At 35.8% G+C, this 13,237-nt stretch overlaps 1 protein-coding gene across 1 annotated transcript; it reads left to right on the forward strand.

Moving 5' to 3' along the window:
• The first annotated feature begins 7,765 nt into the window (after window positions 1-7,765).
• Window positions 7,766-11,698, forward strand: LOC142638884 (large ribosomal subunit protein bL21m-like). The gene is made up of 5 exons (XM_075812953.1): window positions 7,766-8,127; window positions 8,278-8,358; window positions 9,816-9,926; window positions 10,871-10,888; window positions 11,366-11,698. Exons 1-5 carry the CDS (start codon window positions 7,879-7,881, stop codon window positions 11,438-11,440), a joined length of 534 nt encoding a protein of 177 aa, XP_075669068.1. The 5' UTR covers window positions 7,766-7,878; the 3' UTR covers window positions 11,441-11,698.
• The last annotated feature ends 1,539 nt before the right edge of the window (window positions 11,699-13,237 follow it).

Genomic DNA, 13,237 nt, shown 5'->3' on the forward strand with positions numbered 1-13,237 from the left:
TAAAGCTAAAAAGACTCCCAATCAAATATTGGAGGCAATTGTGCCAATCAAAAATAGGGATGGCCATTGGCTAGGTATGAGTTGAGTCACACATACCTAATCCCTACCCAACCCCACTCCATGCCCAAACCTTTTGCTCGATGAGTATCCAATGTAGTGACCCAACAAGTCAATAAGTGTAAGACACATGGATAGGTGTGGGTGAGATGAGGTGAAGGCTTTCAATCCATAGAATTTCTCACATCGCCTGGGTGTAGTAAAGAGAAATGCCTTATATATAGGTTGAATATCTAAAATGTTAACAACACATTTTTCCTTGCTTTTTGCTTGGGGAAAACAAAGTCATGAGGGGTGTGGGTACCAAAGTGGGCAATATTATTGACATGAAGGTTGAGGCCTTACAATTGGTATCAGACCCTAAATCCAGCCAGAAGTGTGGGGCACCCACACACGAGGATGTGTGTGCCTTAAAGGGGGTGGATTATAGTGATTTTAGGTGTAGGCCACATGGACAAGAGTGAGTGGGATGAGATGAGGGATTGTAATCCATGAAATCTCACATCGTTTGGGTGTGGTAAAGGGAAAGACCTTATATGTGGGTTGAATATCTAAAATGTTAACAACTTATTTTCTCACGGGTTGTGCTTTGGGAAAAACAAAGTTGTTAATGATGTGAACCCCAAAGTGGACAATATTATTGAGAAGAGCGTTGAGGCCTTAAACCCAACCCGATCCACCTTTGTTTTTTAAACTAAAGCAGCCATGAAACTTCCTTGGAGGCTTCTCTCCTCTTCATCAAAATACAATCCACCATTTTTTTTTTCCTGAAGTAGCCATGAAACTTTCTTGAAGGCTTCTCTCCTTTTCGTCAAAAAATATTCACATACAATTGTATTATGATTCCAATTATTTTTATTTTTATTTTTTTCAAGAAAATCTGTGATTCCAATTATTTATTAAATCAAATGTGAAATTAGTACAAAAGAGAAAAAAATATGGAACAAATTGTGTTTAAGGCGTAAATGCACTTTTAGTCCCTACATTTTAATTTTACCACTTTTAGTCCCTAATTCAATTAACGCATTCCATTTTGGTCATTTCCGTTAGCCCACCAATGGAAATTGCTTAAGTGGCAAACTGATGCTGACGTGGCCAATTAAAAAAAAATTTTAATTAGCATTTAAAAAAATGCCACGTCAACTTCTATATACAAAAAGAAATTATTAATTAATTTTAACGAAATTAAAATAGAAAAAACAAAATTAAAAAAAATAAACACAAACACAAAGAGCAAACATAAACTCTTCAGACCCAAACACCATCCTCCTCCCAACATCAACATCACAGTGGTTCATTTTCTGTGGTTGTTCCGGCGGGTTTTGTGGTTGTTTGTTGTTGTTGTTGTTTTTTTTTTTTTTTTTTTTTTTGGTTTTTTTTACTGTGACTGGTGCTTAAAGGAAGAGGTTGGTCTGGTTGAAGTGGATTGTGGGTCATGGTTCTCTTAAGTCCGGTGTTGTTGGGTTTTGTTGGTCGTCGGCGAGGTCACGACGAGGTGGAGATGGGGGAGGATTTTTCTAGGTTGCTCAGATTGGTGATGGGTTTGGTGGAGATCGGCATGGGTCACGGTGAGGTGGATTCCAATGGGTTTTGCTATGGATCTCACCACCGCTGCCTTACAAGTTGCCGATCTCACCTCCGCTGACCTTACATGCCGCCAACTCGCCACTGGTCTCGCCCTTCACCGATCTGAGTTTATGGGTTATGGGTTGATTTCGTGGGTTTATGGTGTGAGTCTTTGGCGAGGTCACGGCAAGGTGGAATGTAACGAATCATCAACGAGTCGATTGGTCTCCAGGGCGAGCTTAACGGGGCACGTGACTCGAGACCTCAACTAAGTGTCGATGCAGACAGGGTGGAACACGTGGTTGCACATGGGCAACAAACGGAGCGTCTCGTGGTCCTCGAACTCACGTAAGCAAACGGCGCACTCGAGGGCGCTTTTGCCGATTTTGAGACCTTTGAGGAAGAGGAATCGATTTGGGCAACTATCGCAGCAGCCACGTGCTCTCAAGCGCACCTACGGAGGTAGATTGAGAAAAAGCCCAAGAAAAAGAAGAAGCAAACGAGTATAACAGTGATAATCGTTGTCGACGGCTTAATCTCCCAATCCAAATTGAACGAGCTATTTGGTGTGTTTGGTGTTTGTAGTGAAAATCTGGTGTTCACTTTAAAACTAAAAAAAGTAAAAATTTTGTTTGTTTTTTATTTGGATTTCAAATAAAGGAAAATGTCGTTGCTGGGTTTGCTCTTTGATTCTGGGTTTGAAGTTGTTGCTGGGTTTGACGTCGTTGTTGGGTTTGATGTCTTTGATATTCAATATGGGTTTGCTCTTTGATTCCGAGTTTGATGTCGTGTCGTTGCTGGGTTTATTTTTTTATTTTTTGATTGGAAGCTGGGTTTATTTCTTGATTTAAGAAGAACATTGAAGAACAAGTTCTTATGTTCTTAGATCTATAATTTTTTGTTTTTATTTTGTTTTTAATTTTTTATTTAATTAAAATTAATTTAGATGCTGATGTGGCAATTCTTTAATGCCAGAATATATTTTTTTAATTATTATTTTACTGTGCCGTCAACCACGTTAGCATTTTTTGTTAGTTGAGTGATGGTAAGGACTTAAATGTCACGCGTTAATTGGTTTAGGGACTAAAAGTGGTAAAATGAAAATGTAGAGACTAAAATGGAAAAAAGCCAAAGTGTAGGAACTAAAAGTGCATTTACCCCTATATTTAATAGCTGTTAGACTTACCATAAGTATTAAGAACAACTAGCTATGAGAATTTGAATATGGACAAAGTTTAGCTACAAAATTAGTTGTAGCCTAAGGCTACAACCTTACTCAATATCTTTTTATTCGATGTGAATTTTGATAAATCCACCATTAGATTACATCTTCTTTTTATATCCTTCATACTTGCAAAATTTAGGAAAAATTAAAGATCAATAGTTATGTCGTTAATAAATTGTTTAAATTGTAAGTTTTTGTAGTTTAAAATTATGCATAAAATATAAACTTATAAATCATATAGTAAATAATATCTTATTGATACAAAATTTGATATGTGTATTAAGAATGCAAAGAACATGCAATTCAACGGTTAGATTTTCAAAATATATAATAATGTTTATTTCATTGAGTAAGGTTGTAACTAAACTTTGTATTTTTAATATTACTTACAGTTCTTCCTCTATAATCATGTGGTTTTGATATATATTAATTATATTTAAATTGTGTAGTTTTGAATTTTTGATATGGTAAGGATATTTTTGTTTACTCTTTGCCTCCTAAAATTAAGGTGGTTTTGATATGGTAAAGATATTTGAAGGGTTTGGCTTATCTCTATTACTTTTTTAACTGGACATTTCTTGTCATTTTAAATATACAATGACAAGTGACAGTGAATTTTAATCTCCACATTTCATTTTTGTTAGTGAGTGATATGGCAATTTCTCATTAAAGGTAAGCCAAAGTCATATTTGAATTGTTTTGACTCTCTGCTTCCTAAAATTAAGGTGGTTTTAATTATGTATTTAGATGCAACTTTAGAAGTTGCTGCAGTGTTGCTAGAGGAATAGCAGAGACTTGACCTTGGGTTTAGACAAGCTTTAGTTTTTGGTTGGTTTTCTCTCTTTTTTTTATTTATTATTTTTTTTATTTTTAAGAATGAGCTTAGCTTTTGGTTTGTTTCTTCTGTTCTTGCATTACAAATTGTTGGTGCCCACTTTGGTAAGGAGGCCCAATAATAGGAAGAAACCCAACAATATAGGAAGAAAGAGTCAGTAAATTTAGAAGAAAACCATTAAACTCGAATGGCAGGAATAATGGGCCATAGGCCTTAAAAAAAATGGCAAAATGGTCTCAAAGATAGCAAGTGGGCCCAAAGGAGCAGAAGAAAAGTAGTGTTAAATCCATGGGCATTATGAGAAATTGAAAGCAAGCAAGAATGGGCCAAAGGAGCCCAAAGGAAGGAACTAAGTAATTAAGGGGTTGGTGGAAAAGACCATAAACTCCGAAAGTAAAGAATGTGGTAATTTAGGCCGGAGAAGCCTAAAAGACTTAGTAAAAGCCCATGTGAATGAAGAATTGGAATGGGCCGGGGATACCCAAGGAAATGAAATGGGCCGAGGATGCCCAAAAGAATGAAATGGGCCAAGTATGCCCGGAAGCGATGAAATGGGCCAAGAAAGCCCAAAACAACATGAGTATTAGCCCAATGATAATGCTGGGCTACTGGAATTGAGCAAAAGGAAAGCGTACAACATGCCCAAAAGAGGCCCAGCAAGCATAAGTCAATTAATACTATGGCAGGAACAATGGGATGGGATGACATGACAGAAGTGTCAACTGACCCGTAAAAGAGGGTAAGGAATGGATTGGAAAAAGAAAAGCGCACGATCAAGCAAGACTCAGCCTAGGAAAGAAGTAAGACATAAATAATGAAAGCTCAGAGACTCATCCATGCCACAAGAGGTTAAGAATGAGTAGCAAAACGTGCAGATAAGCCCTCAGGTCATGGCAAATGCATGAACAGCAGACAAGCCATGGACACACATGGAACTGGAGCATGCATAAGGCTCAGGCACCACCAACTTGTACCCAACCAATACAGGAGTGGTGGGCCATGTGTCAGAGGTAAAAAAAGGTATGGTCTAGAAGTGGGAAGAAGGGGAAAGTTTATTTTGGGGTTCCCGCTCACGCTCTTTTGGGGGGAAATGTCCTGCTGGGATGACATACCACCCAAAAGAGAGAAAGATGAGTTAGGATCACTAGGTGCATGCCTTGAGGGATAGTAAGAGAGAATGCCCACCCTTATCTGGATAGGAATGCCATGGTGAGCAAGCAAACAAAATAAGACTCTTTCGTCTGAGAATGGAATGTGGCACAGCCAGCACAGGTAAGTGGTGATGGCTGGGTAGCTGACAGACTAGTGCGTGGTCTAGGAAAGACACCCATACCAGGACAAAAGCGGTTAAGGGGTAAAATAGAAAAAACCCGTCATGGCATACAGTATAAAAAGGGCCCCGACCGTGCACAGTAATACGACAACAACAACATAACCACTAAACAGAAGGGAACATGAAAGGATAGAGAGAAAAGAAAGCAAGAAAGGGAGTGAAAGTTAGAACAGGAAACTTAGAAAGAAAAAAAAAAAAAGGAATTAGAGAGAAAAACAGATAGTAAACAAGAGTGTGATAGTGGGCATGCACTAATAGGCTATTCTCATCTCTCCCTCTAAAAGCCTACTCTCTAGTAAGAATTAAGAAATTTGAGAATAAGCCATTTACGCCCATTCTCTCAAAGTGGGTAATTTCCATGGCAGGATTTCCCTATGAGATTGTCCACATTGAAGAGTGGTTCCCTTCCAGGACTTAACTCTGCAAAGAAGTCAAGTACTGTAGACTGACTGTTCTTCCTTCATTTTATTGATCAAGCATTAGTGTTGTTTCCTTTTCTTTATTGTTATCACTGTATTTATGTTGTATTTATATTACTGCATTGCTTCTTTCTTTATTAAGATCATGATTTAGCATTTTCCATTTTCTGGCTGACAGTAAGCATATTCTCCTTATTATTGTCATATTACACCTGTTTTCCATTACTCTTTCTTAACAGTTTCCTCTGCTGTGGGCGCGTCCAATGTCTTAGCAAAAAGGAGTTTTAACTTGTGCACAAGTTGGCTCATTATTCATTTTGAAACTAGGGTGGTCTAGATGGGAAAAAGCTTCAAAGTTGATTTGTTCATTTTATGTACGCGTAATATTTAATAATCAGGAGATGATCTTGAGATCAGTGAAGCAGATACTGTACTGTACAGGCCAGTGCACCAGTACAGGTACCCCTCTGTTTCGTCCCGAAAAATATACCGGTTGTACCAGACGCGTACCGGCTGTACTGGTGAAATCCAGCCATACCGGATGCGTACTGGGCCGAAACACTCCAAGTCATTTTTTTTTTGTTGAAATTTTGACAAATTTTCAAGGGCAATATGGTAATTGTGCTAAACCTAATTCTAACCCTAAGTCCCAACCGCACAACCCTCTTTCTTTCTTTCTCTCATGCTCTCTCTCAACTACTCTGTGTCTTTCATCTCTCGGCTTCTCTGTCTCTCACTCTGCTTTGTCTCTCACTTTGCTCTGTTTCGGCTTCTCACTCTACTATGTCTCGGCTTCTCATTCTCTGTCTCGGGTCTCGGCTTCTCACTCTCAAGTAAAATTTTGCCTTAATTAAATATGAAAATCGTTGCCATTGTATGATATAAGTTTTGCATAAGGTTTTAGAAATTGGTATTTTTATACGAGTATCTTGCAATTGTTCCATCATGTCATTCTTCAAAATTTCAAGATGCAAAACATATAATTTATTTATTTTCTTTTTCAGTTTTCTTGTTTTTTTTTTTTTTTATAGTTTCTATACTTTGAAATTTATTTTTGTGTTTTTTTTTTTAAATTAATTTTGGTTTACTTTCATTTGTTATAAGGGGGGTTGTTTCTTTCCTTGGAGAGACAATTTTACAGGTTCATTACGAAATGCAATTTTAGCATTATGTTTATTTAATTCCACTAAAGAAAAATGAGACCAATTTATACTTGTCGTGCATCTATAACTTTTCTCTAATGATGAATTGCCTTGGCAAAGTTGTTCCTTTGTGTTGTAATTCCTATGCTTCTTGGGGCAGAAAAATAGTGGATAATCTTGTAAACATGGTTCTAGAGATTGTGTGTGTGTGTGTGTGTGTGTGTGTGTGTGTATAATATATATAAAATAGTCGTAAACCCGAAACGGTACACCGGCATTGGCTAGTACCCGAAATATATCATACTGCTGACCAAACCGGTACAGCCTCCGGTACGGTATTGACTTCCTTACTTGAGATGCCATTTTTTATAGGATATAGATAATCACATTTAGTTTAGGAGTTTCTCAAAAAAAAAAAAAAAAAAAAAGTTTAGGAAAGTGCTAACTTTTTGAACCAATTTTGCGTGAAAAGTGAGAAATTCATGAGCAAATAGGCCACAACCTGATTGGGAACAATTATGGTGGGTTTCACATGATTTTTCCTATCTTTGCAAACTTAGTTTTTGGCCTTTACGGCCTTTGTTTGGTTCAAACAAGATGTCATCGGAAGGCTCATGACTTTTATTTTCTAAAGATATCCATTTTTTAGCTTCATATTTCAAATTTGGCAATTTAGAGGCTTTTGAAAGTAGTATCAAACTCAAGCTCCCCCCCCCCCCCCCCCCCCCAAAATCTTCATTCTAGTATTTTCATAAATTCTTTTTGTTTAAGTGGATTTTTATTTTTTTTGGTGACACAAGCATACCAAATTGAAGGTTGTCATGAAACTTTTTCAAACCACTCTTTATTTGTACCAAACTATGGTCATTTTTTGGATTAGCCAAACTATGATCATTTAATTGTTATTTTAATTGTGATTAAATCATAATCAAGTTTTAGGACTTATTTCTTTCTCAAAAATAATTCACTTTTTCACTAATTTTGCACTATATTGTTGGACTTAAAAGCCCGACTTTGGGCCTGTGGCTGTGAGTAGTTATTTTAAAGGGAATTCAATCATCTTTGATGTGAACACAAATTTGTCTCTCGATCAAATGGTCAAATCTTGGCTGGCTGAAGTGTTTAGGTTAGGGGAGATGGGCCTTGCCACCTTGACTTAAAAAAAGAAGAAGAAAAACCCTTTTGCTAAAAGCCCGTAAAAGTAAAACCCTTCTCCTCTACACACTACACTACAGTGTGTACGAAAAACCCCAAAGCAACAATTGATACACAGTCACAGACACAGACACAGACACGGTACAATGGCCATGACCATCAGATTGAAACACTGGCAAACTGCCCTTACTCACCATGGCGCGTCCCTACTCTCCTGCCTTCAAACCCAAACTCCCTCTCGCTCCCTATGCTCTCTTCTTTCACCCACCAATTCTGAGGAGGATAAGAAACGGAGACAGAGTGAGGAGCAAAAGGAAACGTTTCGCATGAATTACAAAGTAGATGCCACTACTCGTGATACCCGTCAGCGTTTCAAGCCTTCTGTTTTTTTCTATGTATGTTTTCTTTTCGTTCTATTCCAATTTCAGGCCCTTAAAGCTGTATTTTTTTTCCCATGTAATGGGTTGGTAAATTTTTGTTTTTATTTTTTAATATTAAAATTGAGTCTTTTGGTTTAAAGGTGTGTTTTTGAATGATGGTGCCAGATTGGGAATCAGGGTCATGAAGCTAGCGTAGGGGATTTGATACACACTGAAAGGCTTAAATATGTTGATGTCAATGACAAGGTACGAGGATCAATGACTGTTCCTGTGTGTTTCTTTGTTTTTGCAATGTGGAGGTTTATATTGGTCTTGCTTTTCTTTTTTCTTTCATACCCATGTTTTATTTTTTTTATTAGTAAGGTACAAATGGCTCATGGGTTTTGATCCTATGATCTCACCCTTCATCCTATTCTTATGGGGGAAGGAAGAAGTATTATTTGAACTACAGTACATTGGATATTTGATTTCTTATATGTAACAACTAGTTATTGTGGAAACTTGATTGAATGGAGCAAATGGATTTTAAAAAGTATATTAGAAGAGACAAGTCATGGTCAAGTACAATTTGATATGCAGTCAAGTAATTTAGTTAGAAAAATGGTGAAGAGGAGAAGGAAATGTTTGGGGAAAAAAATGGAGATTATTGAGTAGAAGTAAATAATATATGCTACTAATGTGAACTATGTAATCATTTTGTTGGAAAACCTTCTAATAATGGAGACAGAAAATTAGAATTTACAGGAAGTAAATCGCATCACAGAACTCCCCCTCCAACTCATGATGCTGCACGTTTGTGCAAGCAGGTCCTGCTTATGAGTGGATTGGGCTTCAAGCCTTTGAATCAATATTTATAAGTAGAATGGGGCTATATTCTACTGCAGAGACCTGGGAAACCATCAAAGGAACAGTATGCAAGTAGGCCTGGGGATCAGTTTACAAAATATTATGTCAGAGGAATGCTAGGATATTTGGGGGCCAAATTCTGAATGAAGATAGTATAATAAATTACATTTTCTGGGAAGTAAGGACCCAAGCTACAGCAAGAGTGAGCTTCAAGGATACATCAACAAATAGGCTATTATGCTGCAACTGGGGAATCCTATTGTCAGATTTCAGAGTCTGACTGTCTGAGGCTTTGTAGTGTCTTGATGCTTAAAGATTCCTTTCTTCTTGTTTGTATTTGATTGTTAGCAGCTTAGATTTGTGATTTGTGGGAGTCTAGTGTGTAGATTGGAGTGGGGCGCCCTTCTCTTTATGTTGAGGTGCAGATTAAAAATGTTATTTTTAGGGGGGGGGGGGGGTGGGGGGGTTCCAGAGTAACATGGATATGCTTTGGAATGCCAATGCCACAGACTATCTTCCAAAGAATATCATTTGAAACAATGTAGCTTTAATATGGTCTTGGAAATTAGCACTATTGTAGATCCAGTGGCCCAAATAATGATTAGAAAGTACCAGCATGGATTTATCAGTTGATATGATCATAAGAGTTTTAATTTAGCCTTTTGTCATTATTATTATTATTATTTATTAAATATGTTCTCAGCAAACCTTTCTTCTCATATTCATATTACCATCTGGTTGGTAGGATATGGAATATTAAAAAGTATTCTGTCTGCATTTTATACACACAATTAAATTAGCAGCTGTAAATTTTTTTATTGGTTATTGTTTGCTGTGACATTTTTAATTACTTGCAGGTGGAATTCACCAAGGTTGGCTTAATTTCACTAAGAAGGAAGCTTTTCGTGCGTCACCGACTCAAAAACTTGCTGAAGAATGCATATGTTAAGGCAGTAGTTGAGGCTCATGTAAGAAAAATATCTATTTTTCCTAATACGCCACTTCTCTTGCAGTGTTTGCTTGATAAGAACCATTTTTCAGACGATTATCTTATAGAAACCTGCCAGTCTAATACACTTTGAGTTAGATAAGTTGAAGTTATCTATCATTGATTTATTTTGCCAATGTTCCTGGGAAAAAGTTGCGTCAATGCATCTCCTCCCACCATAAGGGATGTAGGGTGAGGTTTTCAACCTTTTGGGTGTGTGTTTATTAAAAATAGGAGTTAAGTGCTACAAGAATATTTTCCTTTTTTTTTTTCTCCTTATGCCATTTGGCACATTATAAGTATAATAAATTATTAGCATAGTTTTCTCTAACTAAATCACTATTACCAAAGATGTATGAAGATTAAAAATACTACTTAGATTAAAATTCGATTTCCCAAAGTTTAAAATATTTTCATTATTTATTTGATTAATAATATGCCATGCTTTTTTTGTTTTGATAATAAAAGTTAAGCCTTACATGACATGCTTGTACTATATAATTCAACATATGTATTACACAGCGTATGACGTGCTTTAGATATGTGATGCACTATAAGTATAAGTACGTTAGAATTAACATAGTTTTAAAAAAACTATAATGAAAAAAGTTAGATTACCAAAAGTTTTTAAAATTTGAAAGGACTTTCATTATTTTAATAATAGGTTATAAATTTTGGGTTTTAATTGAAATTTGGTCTTAAACTATGTGCTTTTGGCATGTGAGTTAATAGTATTTTTAGTTCGTTTATTTTTACTATCATTTTTATTGTTCAAATTCAATTATATTATTGAAGTGTATCTTTAATTTGCACATGATTTTCTATTAATTTGTGCATTGCATGAGCATGTTTATTTACGAGAGATGTAGATTTCCCCCATCTATAGTATGTTTAATTATTGAATCTATTTCTTTTCCTCTACAGGTTCAAGAGTTCGGAAAGGTGATTACTTGAGTTATAGAAAACAGAATGATGAATTTTATGCCCAAACCAGCAGTCACAACCAGGCTAAGTTGCCTAAACTCTTCGTATAGAATTTCAAAAAATATCTATTTTAGTTCAAACACATTGATAGCATGTGGACAAATGGTTGTCACATTGACACTGGACGGGGATTATTAACATGGATGAATTAATTCCGGTATGGATGTCCAATTACATTAAAACTTAAGAAATATAGAAAATAAAGATTATTGAAGTTTGGTTTAGTTGGAAGAATATAAAGATGAAGAGTGGTATAGTTTTAGACACATAATTGTTAAATAGAAGAATCATTTCTGGCCGTCACAATTTTGTACAAGTTCTATTTGTACATTTAAGTGGAGTTCACATCTTTATTTCACATGTATCGACTCATATGTTTTGAGTTTATGGTGGAGTCAAATTAGTCTAATGTCATCCACACTGATTTACTTTCAGGATCTCACTAAGTTGAGAGTTGTTGATTTTGGCTTCTTGGATGACGAAGGCAGAAAAAAAAAATTCAGGTTTTGAGGGAACTTCTAAACAATTCATGGCGGAAGTTAGGGCTTGTGTTGGGGCAGAACTCAGAAGACAAAGGCAAATGCTTTTAATCTTGAATATTGCCGCCTTGCTTACACCTCTGGTTATCCTAATGTATTCCATATTTATGTTTCATGTAAACTATGTCTCATTCCCTGCCTACTAGTTAGAGAATAGAAACAACTTTGAGTCTATTTGGATACCGCTTATTGCTAAAAATTGAAAACTGAAAATACTGTAGCAAAATAATTTTTAAGTGTGTGAATAGTGTCGTGGGACTCAGTTTTAAAGAAAAAGTTGCTGAACAAAGTACTTGTGGGTCTTGTGAACAGTGCACAGGCCCATACAAAAAAACGTAGACGCGCACGTCCTAACGCAGATGCGCAATCCAAACATACACTTTATGTTTGGTTTCCTCCTATTTATGGCTTTAAGTGATAATTAAGAAATTACTATATCACATAACTTCACATGTTACTAGAGTTCTTCGAACCAACTCTTTCTGTTCTTCACCACTTTTAGTATTATATTTTCAGGTTTATTTTGGTCGTGTAATGATTTTTTTTTATTTTAAAAAAAAATTTACCCAAGATTCTCTCACCCTTTTAGCTTTATGTTCATTTTGATCATGTATGAAAACTTTGCAGCAACATGCATTACACATTTTCCTGGAAGGACTCTGGTCAGCTCAAAGCAGGGAAGCCACCATATGCGAAACCAGAAACTACGGGTTACTCTGGTTGGCTAGTATTAAAATAGCCTCACTACTTGGCCAGTTAAAATATTTTATCTTCTGAAACCTTCAATTAGGTTAAATGAACCTGATATTGCACTTTCTTTAGCTTTGGTTAATATTAATTGTAGAAAATCTTTCTCATCTTTAAGGATTGTGTGAATTGTTGCACTGCTGACTAGATAAAAATCTTCACCAATTATCTAATAATTAAATTTATCAATAAGACTATTGCCTTATTGATATGCAAAATATAAGTAAAAATTCATTACATTAAACAAAAATAAAAACATGCAAAATTGCATTAAGTGAAATAAAAACATGGCGAAATTATATTAGGCAAAATAGCATAATTTTATTATATATTAGGCAAAATAACACAGTGATTACAACAAGAACGTGGTAGTAGTTCAATGAAGCTTCAAAAGGCCAAGAAGAAAAATGTCATATAGTTGTGGTATGAAATGGCATTGTTTGCGTGCTTGCCTGTAAAAGAAAAAGGCAAAGGAATTGGATCAAATTATGTCAACCATAGTGATATCTTGTAGACCTTTCATCTTCATATCTTTGTGTTGCTAATTATTTCCTTTAATTTTATAACACATTATCAACATGAGGCACTGCCCAAATTCCAAAAGGCAGCTGCCCTCATTGTGTCTTTAAAAGCCAAAGATTATTTCTGCGATACTCCAACCCACTGTAAGTTTTACCCTAATGATTGATAAATCTTCTTATCTAATGTGTTTGGGCGAAAATGGGCAAATGCCCATTTCGCAAAAAAGAAGAAGGGCAAATGCTCCCTTTCTCAAACTACTTAGAGAAATGCCTCTCTTTTGAAACTCGATTTTCTCAAAATCAAGTTTCAAAAAAAAAAAAAAATTTCTAGAGCCCTATAGCGACGTTTTAAAGAGCTTATAGTGATGTTTTAAGAACCTATAACTCGACTTCCATAAAATTGAGTTACATGCTTTTTTTTTTTTTTACTTATAACTCGACTTCATAGAGCTCGAGTTACAAAACGCCGCTATAGGTCCTTAAAAATATCACTATAGGCT

This window comes from Castanea sativa, chromosome 6 (genome assembly GCF_040712315.1).
Source record: "Castanea sativa cultivar Marrone di Chiusa Pesio chromosome 6, ASM4071231v1".
In the NCBI taxonomy this organism is placed as follows: domain Eukaryota; kingdom Viridiplantae; phylum Streptophyta; class Magnoliopsida; order Fagales; family Fagaceae; genus Castanea; species Castanea sativa.